We start from the raw sequence: 14,622 nt of genomic DNA, 5'->3' as shown, positions 1-14,622 counted from the left end.
CATCAAAACGGACTATCTCCTTTCTATAACCAATCCAATGAAAACAAATTAGCATCCCTATTGTAAGATTTGAAAGATAAAAGCCAAGAGGAAATAAAACTAAAAAATAAGGTTAAGTAACATAAATTAATGTAACATTACTCTTAATAACTCATATAATCATTCAAATACAACTTTATTTTGTCAAATACCTTTACTTGGAAAACAAATATTTACATGCCTCATTTCACATTATCTTTTTAATAGATCTTGGTAATACTAGTCTCCGATACTACCCCTACTCATTTTATAGACCAGAAGGAGGATGCACATATCACAGTCAGGTTAAAGTGCTAGGTATCTTAGGACTTCATACAGGGTAGGGCAAAAGTAGGTTTATAGTTGTGAGTAAGAAAAACAGAGTTTATTCTTGTATGATTATTTATTAATTATTGTATTATTTTCCATACAAATAACTATAACCCTATTTTGCCCACCCCTGTAGGTCACAGGCAGATTTTTTAAAAATTTAATTTAATTTTATTGTATATCACAGGCAGATTTTTTAAATGGAATTTTTCAGGTGAATCAAAGCAGAGAGGGAATTCATTTGGATCCCTGAAACAGAAAAAAAAATTTCCTTTAAATTGGTGAATAATCCGATTAACTATCTGGAAGATAATTTTTAATCTAAACATATGGGACAAATCCACTCTTCACTGTGGCTCTTTCAAGCGCTTGAGAGTAAATGGAAAATTAGCTTTTTTTCAGTCTTCATACATGAGTGTGCTAGATAACATAACAGGGAAGCAGGAGGCGAGCAAACTGGGTCAGCGTAATGGTTTTAGATCTTCAACTTGTTTTCAGGTGATTTTACTGAGACGTGCTCTCCACTGCATGTCAGCTCTGGGCTGGAGAGATAAATAAATTGCTCCTATGCATGATGCTAACCGGGTAGTGCTTTAAGTTTCAAAACATCATATATTTATATTGATTCCTCTCCTGGTTTATGGTCATAAAACATATATGCATGAAGAAAAACTGATAGCCGGAAAAAAAAACTCCACAAAAACCCACAAACACACCAAAAAATCTGTGGAAGAAATCTGAAAATCCATTTAATGAATTAAGTGTATGTAGATAAGCTTCACAACAAAGACATTAAATCTGAAACTGTAAGACACTTCTTAAAACAACGCATTGTCTTTTTGCTAGGTTGACACTTTTCTCCCTCGTTTTACTTATTTGTCACTGTAAAGATGCACATATTTGGCACTATAAATACAATACAGTGGGGCCTTGACTTACGAGTTTAATTCGTTCTGAGACCGAGCTCGTTAAGGAGCTCGTCGTTAACTCAAATTACTCTATCAACTCAATGCAAAAAAATCTGCGGAGAGACAGCTGCTATCTCAAAAAACTCGTTAGTCGGGACACTCGTAAGTCAAGGCCCCACTGTATAATGATTCTAGTACCAAGGAAACATATCCCCATTTTTTCTCCCACATTCCATCGGAGACTCTGTACATGTAAAGGGACATATGATTTGCCTGAAACCACAAGCAGCCTGCTCTATGAAACCTGGGTCAAGCATGGACTCCTTGGTTCCTTCTCAGAGAGGAAAGAAAGAATTCCACCACAGATGTAGTTTCTCAGAGAAAAAAAAGACTAAAAATAATAACAATTCATGCTTTGCCTAGGAAATTCTAAAAATAACGTAATTTGTCCTAAATGTCTGGCCCTGCTTTAAAAAAACAAAATCAAAGGAAGAAGCATTGTGCATTTTTCCCAGCAGCAATTGTCCACTCAGAGATGTACTCACCAGGAAGCTATAGAAGAATTCATGGACAAAGAGGCCCAGCATGCAAACCAGGACATACGCCACGTGGTAGAGAAAGGCCATGTCCAGGATGACTGCTCGGTACCCTCGGGTGCACGTGCCACGGTTTCCAACAAAACTCACCAGAAAAACTATTTTATTACAAAGCTGAAGGGAGGAGAAAAAAAAGATTTTACTGTCTTATTTATCCCCAAATGCACATAAATAACAGGTCATTGACAAAACCTATTGTTCGCAAGTCTGTGGTTTTGTTTAATGATTTTTCATTCTGTAATTTTTCAGCACTACTTACAAATCTACATGTAAACATGGTACAGGCAGAACTGGTATCCTTTGCAGTTCCAGGAAAAGAGAGGAGCATGATTAAGGGCCCCAGCTCTGCAATTGACATGGACCTGAATTAAAATCTTGGTGCTCTCACCACTGCTGGCATGGCTTGAGTTGTGCACCTATAGGCCTGATTGTTTCTTCTAAAAAACTGGAATAAAGGAATTCCCAACTGATAGAACTAGTGAGAGGATTAAACAGTTCATAAAGCATATGAAGCACTTAATGCAATGACTACTTTATTTTTAATATACATTTTTATTGACTTCAGAGAGGAAGGGAGAGAAAAAGAATCACTGATTGTCTGCCTCCTGCATTACCCCCACTGAGGATCAAACTGTGATCTCCTGATTCATGTGTCAATGCTCAACCATTGGGCCACACCAGCTGGGTTGCAATGACTCTAAATACCACTCATTATATTTTCCATACTGAAAGTAACCTATGCAATATTTCTATTATACTAGACCTATAAAAGAAAAATGTCTTCAGAAAATATCCAGAGATCTGTCCTTGATTACTTTTTTTACCCTGGACTTTCTCTACTGAGTATTATTTTAATCAAATAAGCTATAAAAATTATTTTTGCATTTAACTTACTTTAAAAACATAAAAATTATAAATATACCTATATATCTAGGTTAAAATAAATATAACATGTGCAGATATTTTCTAAGCTCTATGGGTGGTAAATTCAATAAACACTGTTGGCGTGTTTATTATGATTGGTATCATGCAAAGTATTTATATTAAAACTATGTTTGATGTTACCTTTTGTGACATAATTTTAGAATACGGAAAATTTATACTGAGAGTCTTTGGCAATAACAGATTTGTGTGATTATTTCCAAAGAACACAATTATCATAAACTTAGGACCATCTACATGTATTTGGTTCTAGAATCACTGCATTATTTATAAACCAGAAAACTAGTTTTGCCTCTTTGTCATCAAGGAAAGAATTACAGAGTTTGAAATTTCAATTTCTTCTTCCAAATTGTTCTCTGAGTTCTTTAGTTATCTATTGGCACCATATTTGTCTTTATATGTCCAAATCTAACTTTGGGGGAAAAGGTTGCTCTTTACAACATTGTTGGTTTTTTTCAATGTATATGAAATAAATTGCCTTACGGAATTATAACATAAGAAGGAGCAAAACACTTTGAAGCAAAATTGAAATATGTGAGGTTGGAAAAACCTTTTCCTTCAACTTTCTGAAGTCGAAATCAATACAGATAAAATGAGAAATGGGCTATCATTGCATGTTGTGAAGATAGCCAAATCAAATCAACAACACAGCAACTAAAAAGTTCAAACCTTTTCTAAATTTCCTCCCTGCTACTTAATTATCCTCTCAATAATCTATGTTATCAATTCTTTCACTAACTTGCTAACAATATGAATAATGTCAAATAGGAAGTCTTACTTTAGTATGCAGTGTTTCATTTATCAAATCTTTATAGATCGTTATTGAAAAGAGCTACAGTGGAACAGATGTCTTTATATTCACTAGCCAAGACCAAGTTTAATATTATATGAAGTCAGTATTATAAAAACTGAGAAACTATATACAAGGTGCTGATATAAATTTAGCATCTGACAATAAACATCATGAAAATGGTGAAAGGTAGAATGTCTGAGTGATGTAATGATATTTAGTGTTTTACTCTTTCAATTGTTTTGAGTGACTGTCGTTTGCATTTATATTACCTGGATTAGGCCATTATAGTTCATCAATATAAAACAGAAATAAGAAATTCTATAAAGTAAAAAATTAGAATTCTGACTTTTCAGAAGGATGAATGATATGCTTCAGACAAATTATTTATATTTAGTTTCCTGATCTCTACTTTCCTAAACTGAATCATAAAACAATTATGCAGGAAAAGTATTTATTTATAAGCTGTTTACACTGAGGAAAGTAACGCAATGAATTCAAATTCTCAAAAGAGCAATACATTTCAGTTCTCAATGCAAAAGCAGGAAATTTCTCTTTTCTAACTAAAAAGGGTCTCTGCCACTTCTGCATAAAAAATAAAGATTTGTCTTATATGTTTTCAGATTGCCTTTTTTTTTTTTTTTTCGTCTTGACCTAGGGCTAGATATGGATGGCTATATCCCTGCTCTCTAGACGAAGCCTTGAAGTGAGGTCAAGGCAGTGACATCCACCTTTTTCTGTAGAGACCAGAAACATAGAAATTGTTGTCTTTTGAAGTGTTCATACCAAGGAGAAATAAATGCAAGGATCAATGATTGGGTAGGAAAGAAGTTGAACTCTGGTTTTCCCCACACCATGACCTTAAAATGTGTACATTTTAAAAATAAAATCTATACCTGTTTTTATAAAGCATTTTCTAGGAAAGCTTCATGCAGAGAATGAAGAACTTGCAGAGACAGTCTCCCTTCTCATGTCATGACATACTTGCTGTTGTCTAATCCTTCATTTGTCAACACCACTATGTAGGCAATCACTGTTTCTATGGCAAGGGCAGCCATAAGTCGAGGCTGAGGGAACTGGGCAAGGCAACTGATATGCCTTTGCAGGACGTGAACACTGCCGTACACTGGAAAGACCTGCATGGGAAGTTGGGCCGCCTGGGTTCCAGCCTTGGCTCTGTCACCAAATACTTTGCTGAACCCTCCTGGTCTTAATAGGACACTGCATACCCATTTCTAAAATGAAATGCCTCGCTGTGAATAAGCCTTAACGTGCCTCTTAGCTCTAGAATTATTTGTGATGTCCTTTCCATTTTACTACTTTATGTAATCGCAGAAATGTATAGGTGCCTTTATATTATCCTTGGTGTCTTATTTGGTTCTATGTCCCTGATCAGAAATTCTATCCCCATCTTACATTGTTCCTATGGGAAAACATGACCTATATTCTAAGAATAAATTATTGTCAAAAAAAAATACTTTCTACTATTTATTGGGAAGTTAAACTGAATTTATTGTTTTGAACTATATTACCATATTTCCATCAACTTTCAAAAATGAGATGATTTGATTAAATCAAACACCATTTCAGTGACATTATATCTTAGGCAGGATAAAGTTCTAAGGTTAAAGTCTAAGGCAAAATTTTCCTGTAGTGAAAATCAGCCTGGAAATCTTCTAAATTTCCAACAAACAGTGCAGTAAACAAGGGTGGTATAAACTTGTTCTTTTACTAAACTTGACACATAATAGCTTTCTCCCAGCACTGCAGCAGTTTTCTGTTTCTGCAACTGGTATTAGAAGTAGTTAGGAACATTCAGAGACCATAATATATGAGAAATAGTGTGTGTGTGATTGTGTGTATGTGCATGTGTGCAGGGGGAGAGAGAGAGAGAGAGAGAGAGAGAATATGACAGTTTTGATTCAGAATATATAACTTCATTTCTTTATGTTAAATAAACACATAGATCAGCAGTATTATGAGCCCTCCCAGGAAACTGTAAGAAACTAAGGGCATGGCACTATTAAATTTCGACACTGGGGCATTAATAGACAGTTGTTTGAGTTGTTTGCTAAACTCCATTTGCTTTACCTCTCTGCAAAAATGGTGAGACCAAGTCCAAGAATAAGGGAACACTTCCACATTACAAATAACTGTGAGAAAGGAAATGATTTATAAATGCCATTAAATAAATTACACATTTCTAGACACTCCTAGAAAGGAAAAAAACATGGTAGATAACGAGTGTTTAGAAGATATCCAAAGATCTTTCACAGGTATTTGCTACATTATTATTTATTATTAAAAATATCTAAAATAGAAACAATGCAAATTAATGAAATGGTTAAACACATTATGTAACAACTATAAGACTGGAAATATTATCCTATTAAAATGACATTTAAAATATTAATGGTGTAAAAAAATTAAGTGACCCCAAATTTACAAAATGAGTATTTATATTTGCAAAAATAAAATGTTAATTTCCATAACCAATGACTAAAAATGTAACTAAAAATGTAGGGAATGGGAAGAACACTGTACTGGCTTATAAGATATACTTTATAACAGAGAAAAACATTTGAATCTTTTGAAACATCTCAAATACTGAGATGACTCCTGTGACAAGATAGAGAAACTGGTTGCAATTTAAACAAACCTTCAATTTTCAGAAACAAGAAGATAAAAATGAAACATAATATAAATAGCAACTGATAAAACATAGATTATCAGCTTAGAACACAGATCCAAGCTCTTTCCTCCCACTTGATTCCTCTTCCAAAAAAGGGACTTTCTGCATTTGCTATGAGAGACACGGAGTCCATAAACAACTCTGTGAACCAAACTACCAACACTTTTATGATCACAAGAGCAACGTTTTACAATTAAATTGTATTCCACATATTAGGTGCTTGGTAAACAGTGGACTTTATTGCTGTGAAATCATTATTTCTGTTAATTATTCCTTTCATCTTCACCCTCCTTATCATCTTGTACACTATTCCTGAAGCTTCTGGGAGGCAAGACCCTCGTCCTCTACCTCTTCGTGTGTTCAGTGCCTATTATATAACAGAGGCCCGATCAATGTTTGTTACTTTTGGCCTAACTCTACTTGGCTATGATTTCACTTTATGAAACTTGGTTTTTTCTCTCTTAGATTAATGTCTATTGAGGACCAGTTACCGGTTTATAAATATTATTTGCTCCTTCAAGTAATTTGGTTCAACAGTCAATGTTTTATTTATTTATTTATTTACTTATGTATGTATGTATGTATGTATGTATTGTTGACACTATTACAGATGTCTCCCTTCAATGTATTTAAAAAAATTTAAAAAGTGAACGCACCAATTATGTTTATAAAAATTCAGATAAATCCATGAAGATTCCTTAATTAGCCTGATGGGCAATAATGCAAAAGTAGCTTATTTCCAAAGCACTGAAAGTATAAGTTCAGTTCATGTAAATAATTTTTTAGATATTTAAATGCCAGGTATTAAGGTTAAAAATAATGGAGTTGTGAGGGAGTGAGGAGGGCATGATTATATCTATAAATGTGACAACCTCTGCCCTCAAGAAACTTATAGAATAATATATTCAGTACTTTACAGAATTCTGTGCTGATAGATCTCTTTGTATGTGTAGTACACTCTCTTTTACTGACAGTTGCTGGGGTCCAACCCCAGCAGGTCCAGGGGTTCCCAAAGGCGTAGACGGAGTCGGCGAAGAAGGATGGACACGGAGACAGTGTTCAGTTGATCAGCAGCCTAGCCAGGATCTCTAGCCAGGATCTCCAGCCAAGTTCTGGTCTGGATCTCCAGCGAAGTTCTGCTTCAGGATCTCCAGCCAAGTTCTGAGTCCATGTTCTCTTGCTAGGTTCTCCAGGTTCTCCAGCCAGGTTCTGTAGCCATGTTCCCTCGCTAGGTTCTCCAGCCAGGTTCTGTCCAGGTTCTCCAGCCAGGTTCAGTCACCAGGTTCTAGTCAGGTTCTTTTGCCAATTTCTGTAGTCAGGTTCAGTCCAGGATCTTTTGCCATGTTCTCTCCAGCGAAGTTCTTCTGTCTATAGGTTCTGTGTAGGTTCTGTCTTCTAAGTTCTGTGTGTAGGTTCTGTCTTCTTGGTTCTGTCTTCTTAGTTCTGTGTTCTTCTAAGTTCTGTGTCTTGCTGTCTTGTTACATCTGTATTTATACCAGTTGATTCAATCCTATCAATCTCTATTACAAAGGTTAGGGCATTTCTTATCTCCATTCCAGGGAGTAAAGATTATGTAGCTTAAGCATGATTGTTCATAGCTAAAGTGATTAATTACCCGCCTGGCACTTAGTTGAGGGGTTTTATTCCCTCCCTAACTTCAGGGGAAAATCCCTACCTGGGGAAACAAACTTTCTCAGAGAGGAGACCTTGGTTAAAACACAGTGCCAAGAAGGTGCGCAAACATATTAAGAACAGTATGCCATATATGCCAGGTCCCTTGAAACAGCAAGCATGGACCAGCTCCCGGCAGACAGTGATTGAGGAATAATTGGCAATTTGGTTGATGGAATGTTCTAGCTCACTAGGAGCTATCATATATACCATATGTAATTTTTGAAGAATTATACTAAGGACCAGAAACATAGAATTGGCCATACTAACACAGCTTTCTAATTCTCATAATTTTGGCTATTTAATTTATTCATTTTCAATAAATATTTGCCATGTGTTTTATGTACAAGGCAGTGTAACTCTATAACACAAAAATAACCTTCCCCTCATTCATTCACTCACTCATTAGCTAATTTATTTAAGGGATATTTGTTAAATACCAATGATGTTCAGACATTGAATAATTAATTATTATCCTTGAGAACCATATAATGTAGTAGGGGAGATAAGGCCTAAATACTGATATCAGAATATAGGACATTTTGCTAGAAACCCAGTATAAGATATAAAAAATGCTTCAGGTATGCATCAGACAGACTAGCAATATATATTTGTTTACCTGGCTGTTTGTTCTTTCATCAACCTGATGATTTACCTTTTCTCACTATCCCTTCGTAGCTCCCTTGCAGAAAGTTGTCTAATCCCTGTAAACTTTTCTCTTGGGTACAGCTGCCGTTATTTGGAATAGTACTTTGGCTTACTTACTCTAAACTTACCTAACTTAAGTTTTGAAATGTGCTTTCTTGTTCTAACACTTTAAAATTTAGTGGAAAAAAAATATGAATCTCATCTATGCCTTTCACAAGTTTATAGGTTTTGCTCACATAAAAAGAGCCCAATTTCATAGTTTTCTCATACAGCAGCCCCTTTTCCTTGGTCATTTTATAAAAGGTGCTCAGTTCTAAAATTCTACTGAATATAATTTAATCTTTCTTAGATGATTTAGAAGCCATCAGGTTGTTAAGAGTAGCTCAAAGTCATTTTTGTCAATAGCTGCTGGTATGGGAAGAAGAAGGCGATAAAATTGGATTGGATTAAATTGATTGCAGAACTGGGTCATGCCCTAAGGGCTACCTTCGTAAATATATCAAATTTTACTTGTCATTTTTTTCTTTCTCTCAAAATTAGGAATGTACAAATTAAATTCTGGTTAATTCGGATTCATAATAAATTAGATTTTACTGTGTATACATGAATTAAAGCATGTAGTTAAATTTTTATATTTAGTACACTTTTAATTAATCTATAACAGTACAAAGCAAAGTACTTACATTAGCTGCGCCAAGAAGTATTAATGTGGGCCCAAGACCTATTGTATATATTGATCTGAGCATTACAGACACAAGAAATGGCCGGATACCCACAGGCTTGGAGAAGAAAAACAGCATGGATGTGCAGATTGCAACTGCTATCCATAGAAGAACTGAGAACAACGGAGAAAGTGTACCTGTGAAATGGGAAAAAAGTTTATTTTTACCAAGAACAAATCTAGAAAATGTTAAAACCTTTGCCACGCTATTTCATATAACACATATAGCAAGTCAAGCCACGGGACACACTTTCAAAACACCCCACTGTGTGTTTAGAGCAGCAGTTCTCAACTTGTGGGTCGCGACCCCTTTGGCGGTCAAATGACCCTTTCACAGGGGTTGCCTAAGACCATCCTGCATAGCAGATATTTACATTACGATTCATAACAGTAGGAACATTACAGTTATGAAGTAGCAACGAAAATAATTTTATTGTTGGGTCACAACATGAGGAATTGTATTTAAAGGGCCAGAAGGTTGAGAACCACTGGTAGAGAAAATGTCTTTGAACACATGACTCATTACATTTCTTTCCAGAAAGTTTGTGATTAATTGCAGGCCTCTTACATACTCACTAGTTATGCCCCTTCTATTAAGTCTGAAAGTTCTTCATCTTTGTCTCCTACAGGAGTTATATAGGCTAAATATTTTGATAGAAGTATCCCATTTGGGAACCTTAATTCAAACGTTACGATTAATGGCCATTAAACAGACAACTAAATCGTGTGAAATCTGGTATTTTTCCACTGAACTCATACTCTGTCAGGTTCTATTATTATCAAGTTTCTATATTATAGATTCCTCTAAAGAATTCAGAATGTAGAATATCCAGTCTTTAATAAAATAGACACAAGTTTTAACTTTAAAACATACGTGTGTGTATACAGATGCATGAATATATATGAATATGTGTGCGTGTATGTGTTTAGAGGTCAATTCAAGTTCTTAAAAAACTGGTAAGTTATTTAAATAATCAGAATCAAAAGTTCTAAGTGTTTTAAAAAGGAATTCTATTACAAACAAAATTTCTTTCGAAATTGCCCAAAAAGGTGTTTAAAAATATTTTTCTGTGAAAAAGAAGTACACTTCATTGACGTTTGCACTGACATGTGGATTCAAGGAATCCCTCTCTGAAGATCACATGGTGCCAAGTTTGCAGAAGTAAATTAAGGGGCAACATTCTTGGGCTGATTAGATTAATGCCAAAACCTCAAACATGTGAACAGGCTGATGAAGTCAGAGGGGAAACAACAAAAGGGAGATTTTTCTACTAGTTGCTTCTTTTGGCCACACCTCTTTATAATTTATAAAATTAATTTCTGCATCAAAACACCACAGGGCTGTGGTGTGTAGAGCTTTTGTGCTACCATCAAAACCATGGGATTATCTGGACTCCTGAAATGAATTCGTGTAAGCCTTTAGTTCACAGTGAGTGCTAAAAGATCAAAAGTAGGTAGGATGATCCTGTTAGACATTAAAAACAAAACAAAAAGTCAGATAGGAAACAGCACTGGTTTAGACGTGTTTATTTTTGCAATGTTTGTTCTTATCATGTTATCTCTTAAAGCAAGCAGTGATGAAAGAGAGTTGGGAGGAGAGATTTGATCTGCCCTTTCACCAAATTTATGATCTGATAAGATCACTTGGGAGATGAAGAAAGGGGTAAATTGCTATGGAAATCACCCTCAATTCCTGTCCTCTGGCAACACTAACAAAATGGGCACCCAACTCATGTTTATTATGATATTGGCTTGGAAGCACTCTATGTCTACAGCACACAGCCTGACCACCAACTGCCCTGACTTCACAGATCTCAAAGAGCCATGGAGGGAATAATGCCTTCAACTTTCTATCATGCTTATCAGGACACCATCAAAACATAAGCTCTGTAAGGGCGAGGACCATTTCTGGGTCTATCAGTGCCTGGCATGCAGTTACAAATAAATATCTGTTGATTAAATGAATAAATCAAAATAATCTGTGATCTTGTTTTAAGCAACTAAATCTCCAGTTACAAATTCCCCAAGCTGTGGAGCTATACTCTGAAACTGCCAACATCTTTACACATTTAACAATTTACACATTTACACATTTAGCCAGACATTGGACTCCAGTATAATTTATAAGTAATGACTCAATGTGTTATGTGAAGTCTCAGCTTTGACTCTGGTAGTCATACTCTGCATTGTCATGAATTGCCTAATCGCCTAATCACATTTTGACTACTTTTCTCAGATAGTATTTGGCTTGCTGAGATTTCCTTTTGATTAAACAAATAATTATACCCATGCACTTAAAACTGGGCATTTGGTCCCTTTAGTGAAAGAATTCACATAGCACTAGCATGGTATCTTGAACATATTTAAGGTACATGCTAAATAAATAGCTAAGTATGCTAAATACATGCTAAATATGTATTTGTGAATTAATAAATAAACTTAAAAGTTATATAAAATGGCTATTAATTTATAGCATTGTCAATTGACAATAATTTATAATCATATTTTGTAAGAAGAATCATTGATTTCTAGCTGAAGATTTAATGCTAAATCTATACTAATAAAAGGGGAATATACTAATTAGACCAGGAGACCTTCTGGATGTCCTTCCAGACAAAGCCATGGTGGCGGGGCCGAGGCAGAGGTGGTTTAGGGGCAATTAGGCCAGGAAGGGAGGGAAATTGGGGGTGATCAGGCTGGCAAGGGGGGCAGTTGGGGGTGATCAGGCCAGCAGAGGGGGCAGTTGGGGGCAAGCAGGCTGGTGGGGGGGCAGTTGGGGGTGATCAGGCCAGCAGAGGGGGCAGTTAGGGGCAAGAAGGCCAGTGGGGGGGGCAGTTGGGGGGAAATAGGCAGGCAGGCAGAGTGGTTAGGGGCGATCAGGCAGGCAGGCAGGTGAGCGGTTATGAGCCAGCAGCCCCGGATTGCGAGAGGGATCCCAGATTGGAGAGGGTGCAGGCCGGGCTGAGGGACACCACCCCCTACCGGTGCACGAATTTCATGCACCAGGACATTAGTACATATATAAACCAAAATCCTCTGACAAACCCTAGAGAAGACGTATAGACTGTCAAACCAACATTTACCCAATGAGGATGGGAAGGGGGACTGTCTTCTCTACTTAATTTATATTTGTATTGATTTCTATAATAAGCATGTATTGCTTTTATAATGAAAAAAATTTAGAATGCATTCTATACATTTTTAAAACTTAGAAAGTATAAAGTTTATCCTCTAAAAAGAAACTTCAAATAGCAAAATTAGAGACCTCGGTTTAATTCACATACTGGAAATCTCCTGTCTACCTGACACTGACTTGTTTATAGTTTCCCATACAGATCATGCTGCTCTTACTTTCCAGTCTCTCTCTGATCCTCTGCCTCCCACATAGACTCATAAGACTTTTCTGTTTTCTCCACCTCACTGCAACCAAAGTAGACATCCATCCATAAGTCCATAGGTGGTCTTCACTATTGTGTTCTACTCCTTTCTCCACTCCTTCACTAGACCATGAGCTCCTTGAAGAAAGGACAGCCTCACCAACCTTTGTATCTCTAGGGCCTAGCATAGTGCCTGGCACATAGCCATATTCCATCAAATGGTTGTAACTGAGTCGAATGAATCAAAATCACCTTGAGAAACTTATTTTCTTTAACACAAAGTACTTTAGGGGGAAAAAGAACTACATCCACATTCGAATATGATGTATTTTTTAAAAATCACATGCTATCTGAATATAAGAAATTCCCTCAACAACAATTTACTCCACTAGCTAGCCCACCTTTGCCGAACTGGGCAGGGATGGTAGGCATGCACTGTTCAACTTCCGAACAGACAGCTAGGAGATTCCCTGGCATCAACAGCTGCTGCCTCAGCCACGCCCAGCTTAGCCTCATATCTCAACTTCCGCACAGGTTTCTTCTTTGGAGAAACATATGCTAAACAAAGAAACCAATTAACCAAATCAAAAAAACAAAACAAAACAAGCCTACAGCCACACAAACAAGGCCTGGATTCCTAAACAAATTAAAACAGAGCTCCTGAAGCCTGACAGTGAAAAGAGATTATCTGCAGATGGGTGGGAGGGTGGAGGGCCCTATAAGATGATCTTCTGAGAATCACTTGCCCCTTAAGAATCCCCTTTAATTCCTGCTCTGGTTGAAGGGAGAGACTACTCCCTGATTAACAGATTTTTCTTCTCACTATCAACATAGATTCCTGGAGTTTTATGGGTCATTATATAATATTGTCAATATTTTTTTTTCTCAAGTGTTTCAGGTTTGGCCACTGGGAGACCTTTCAAATTGGATGCTGTGTTCTTACTATGTCCCCATCATTTTATCCAATTTGTTTAGCACTTTTTGGAAGGAATATTAATGATCAACTAATTCATCTTTAAGTTGATTCCAAGTGCTCCTGGCAAGTTGTCACTGGTCATCAAGTGGGCTTCCCTGTGTAGTAGTAACATTGACCTTCTAACAACATCTGTAACAACTAAGGTTTATTGAATGCTTTACTCATAACACCTCATTAAAGTCTCACAATAAGTCTATGAACAGATAAGATACCTGTGCACCACCCCTCTAGTATTTATATAATTGATATGATGATATATAAAACTGCTTTGGGCAATAATAGGTAGAAATAACAATTTTCAGTGCTTTATTTATCAATATGTACCATAGCTCTTCTGTATATGAGTTTTTGCAAAATAACATTTATATTGACCATAGTTTTCTACCTATGCCACTTACTATAATTCTCTACTTCCAGCAACTATAGAAAAATCGATTTAGTAAGAATTAAATCATTATTATTTTGAAGCTCTAAATAGCTAAGAAATGCATTGAGAGTGTTATTTTAGAACTTTAAAATATTTATCATTTAAAGAAAGACAAGCACTTGCCTTCATCTCCATCGTCCCCAAATGGGTAGAAGAGGGCAACAGCTAAGTTGATGAACACGGCCAAGTTGAAGGAGATGCTCCCCCAGAGGGATATGTGTCTCGAGAACCAGAACAGGGCATGGTTATCTAGTAAGGAAGACGTGCAAAGGGATAGAACAGAAAAATAAATTTTGGTTTCCACACATCAACCCTACTGAAATAACATTTTCCTAAATGCATTTTTGTAAACTCGTATAAAGCATATTTAAATAAACACTTAATATGCTCTATTTTAGAAAGTTTATAATCAAGACCATGAAGGAGTTTCCTATTTGATTCCTTCATCTTTTAGCCAATTCACAACCAAACCATTGTAGAAAGGTGCGTAATTTTGCAATTGCTAATGATGGATAGGAAAGGTGAT

At 36.1% G+C, this 14,622-nt stretch overlaps 1 protein-coding gene across 7 annotated transcripts in view; it reads right to left on the bottom strand.

Annotated features, from left to right (window-relative positions):
• Positions 1-14,622, bottom strand: part of ITPR2 (inositol 1,4,5-trisphosphate receptor type 2) — a 421,971-nt gene that overhangs the window by 71,944 nt on the left and 335,405 nt on the right. For 6 of the 7 annotated variants that reach the window (XM_036302046.1, XM_036302048.1, XM_036302047.1 and 3 more), the window contains 3 exons: positions 14,220-14,345; positions 9,279-9,454; positions 1,802-1,966 (listed from right to left, as the gene is read on the bottom strand). In XM_036302046.1, the coding sequence (XP_036157939.1) occupies positions 1,802-1,966; positions 9,279-9,454; positions 14,220-14,345 (467 nt within the window). Of the gene's footprint in view, positions 1-1,801; positions 1,967-4,496; positions 5,374-9,278; positions 9,455-14,219; positions 14,346-14,622 lie in introns of those variants that run through there. The other variant, XM_036302052.1, reaches the window with a different exon arrangement.

Source organism: Myotis myotis, unplaced genomic scaffold (assembly GCF_014108235.1).
Source record: "Myotis myotis isolate mMyoMyo1 unplaced genomic scaffold, mMyoMyo1.p scaffold_m19_p_3, whole genome shotgun sequence".
Taxonomy (NCBI): domain Eukaryota; kingdom Metazoa; phylum Chordata; class Mammalia; order Chiroptera; family Vespertilionidae; genus Myotis; species Myotis myotis.
This window is presented reverse-complemented; position numbering and strand designations above follow the sequence as displayed.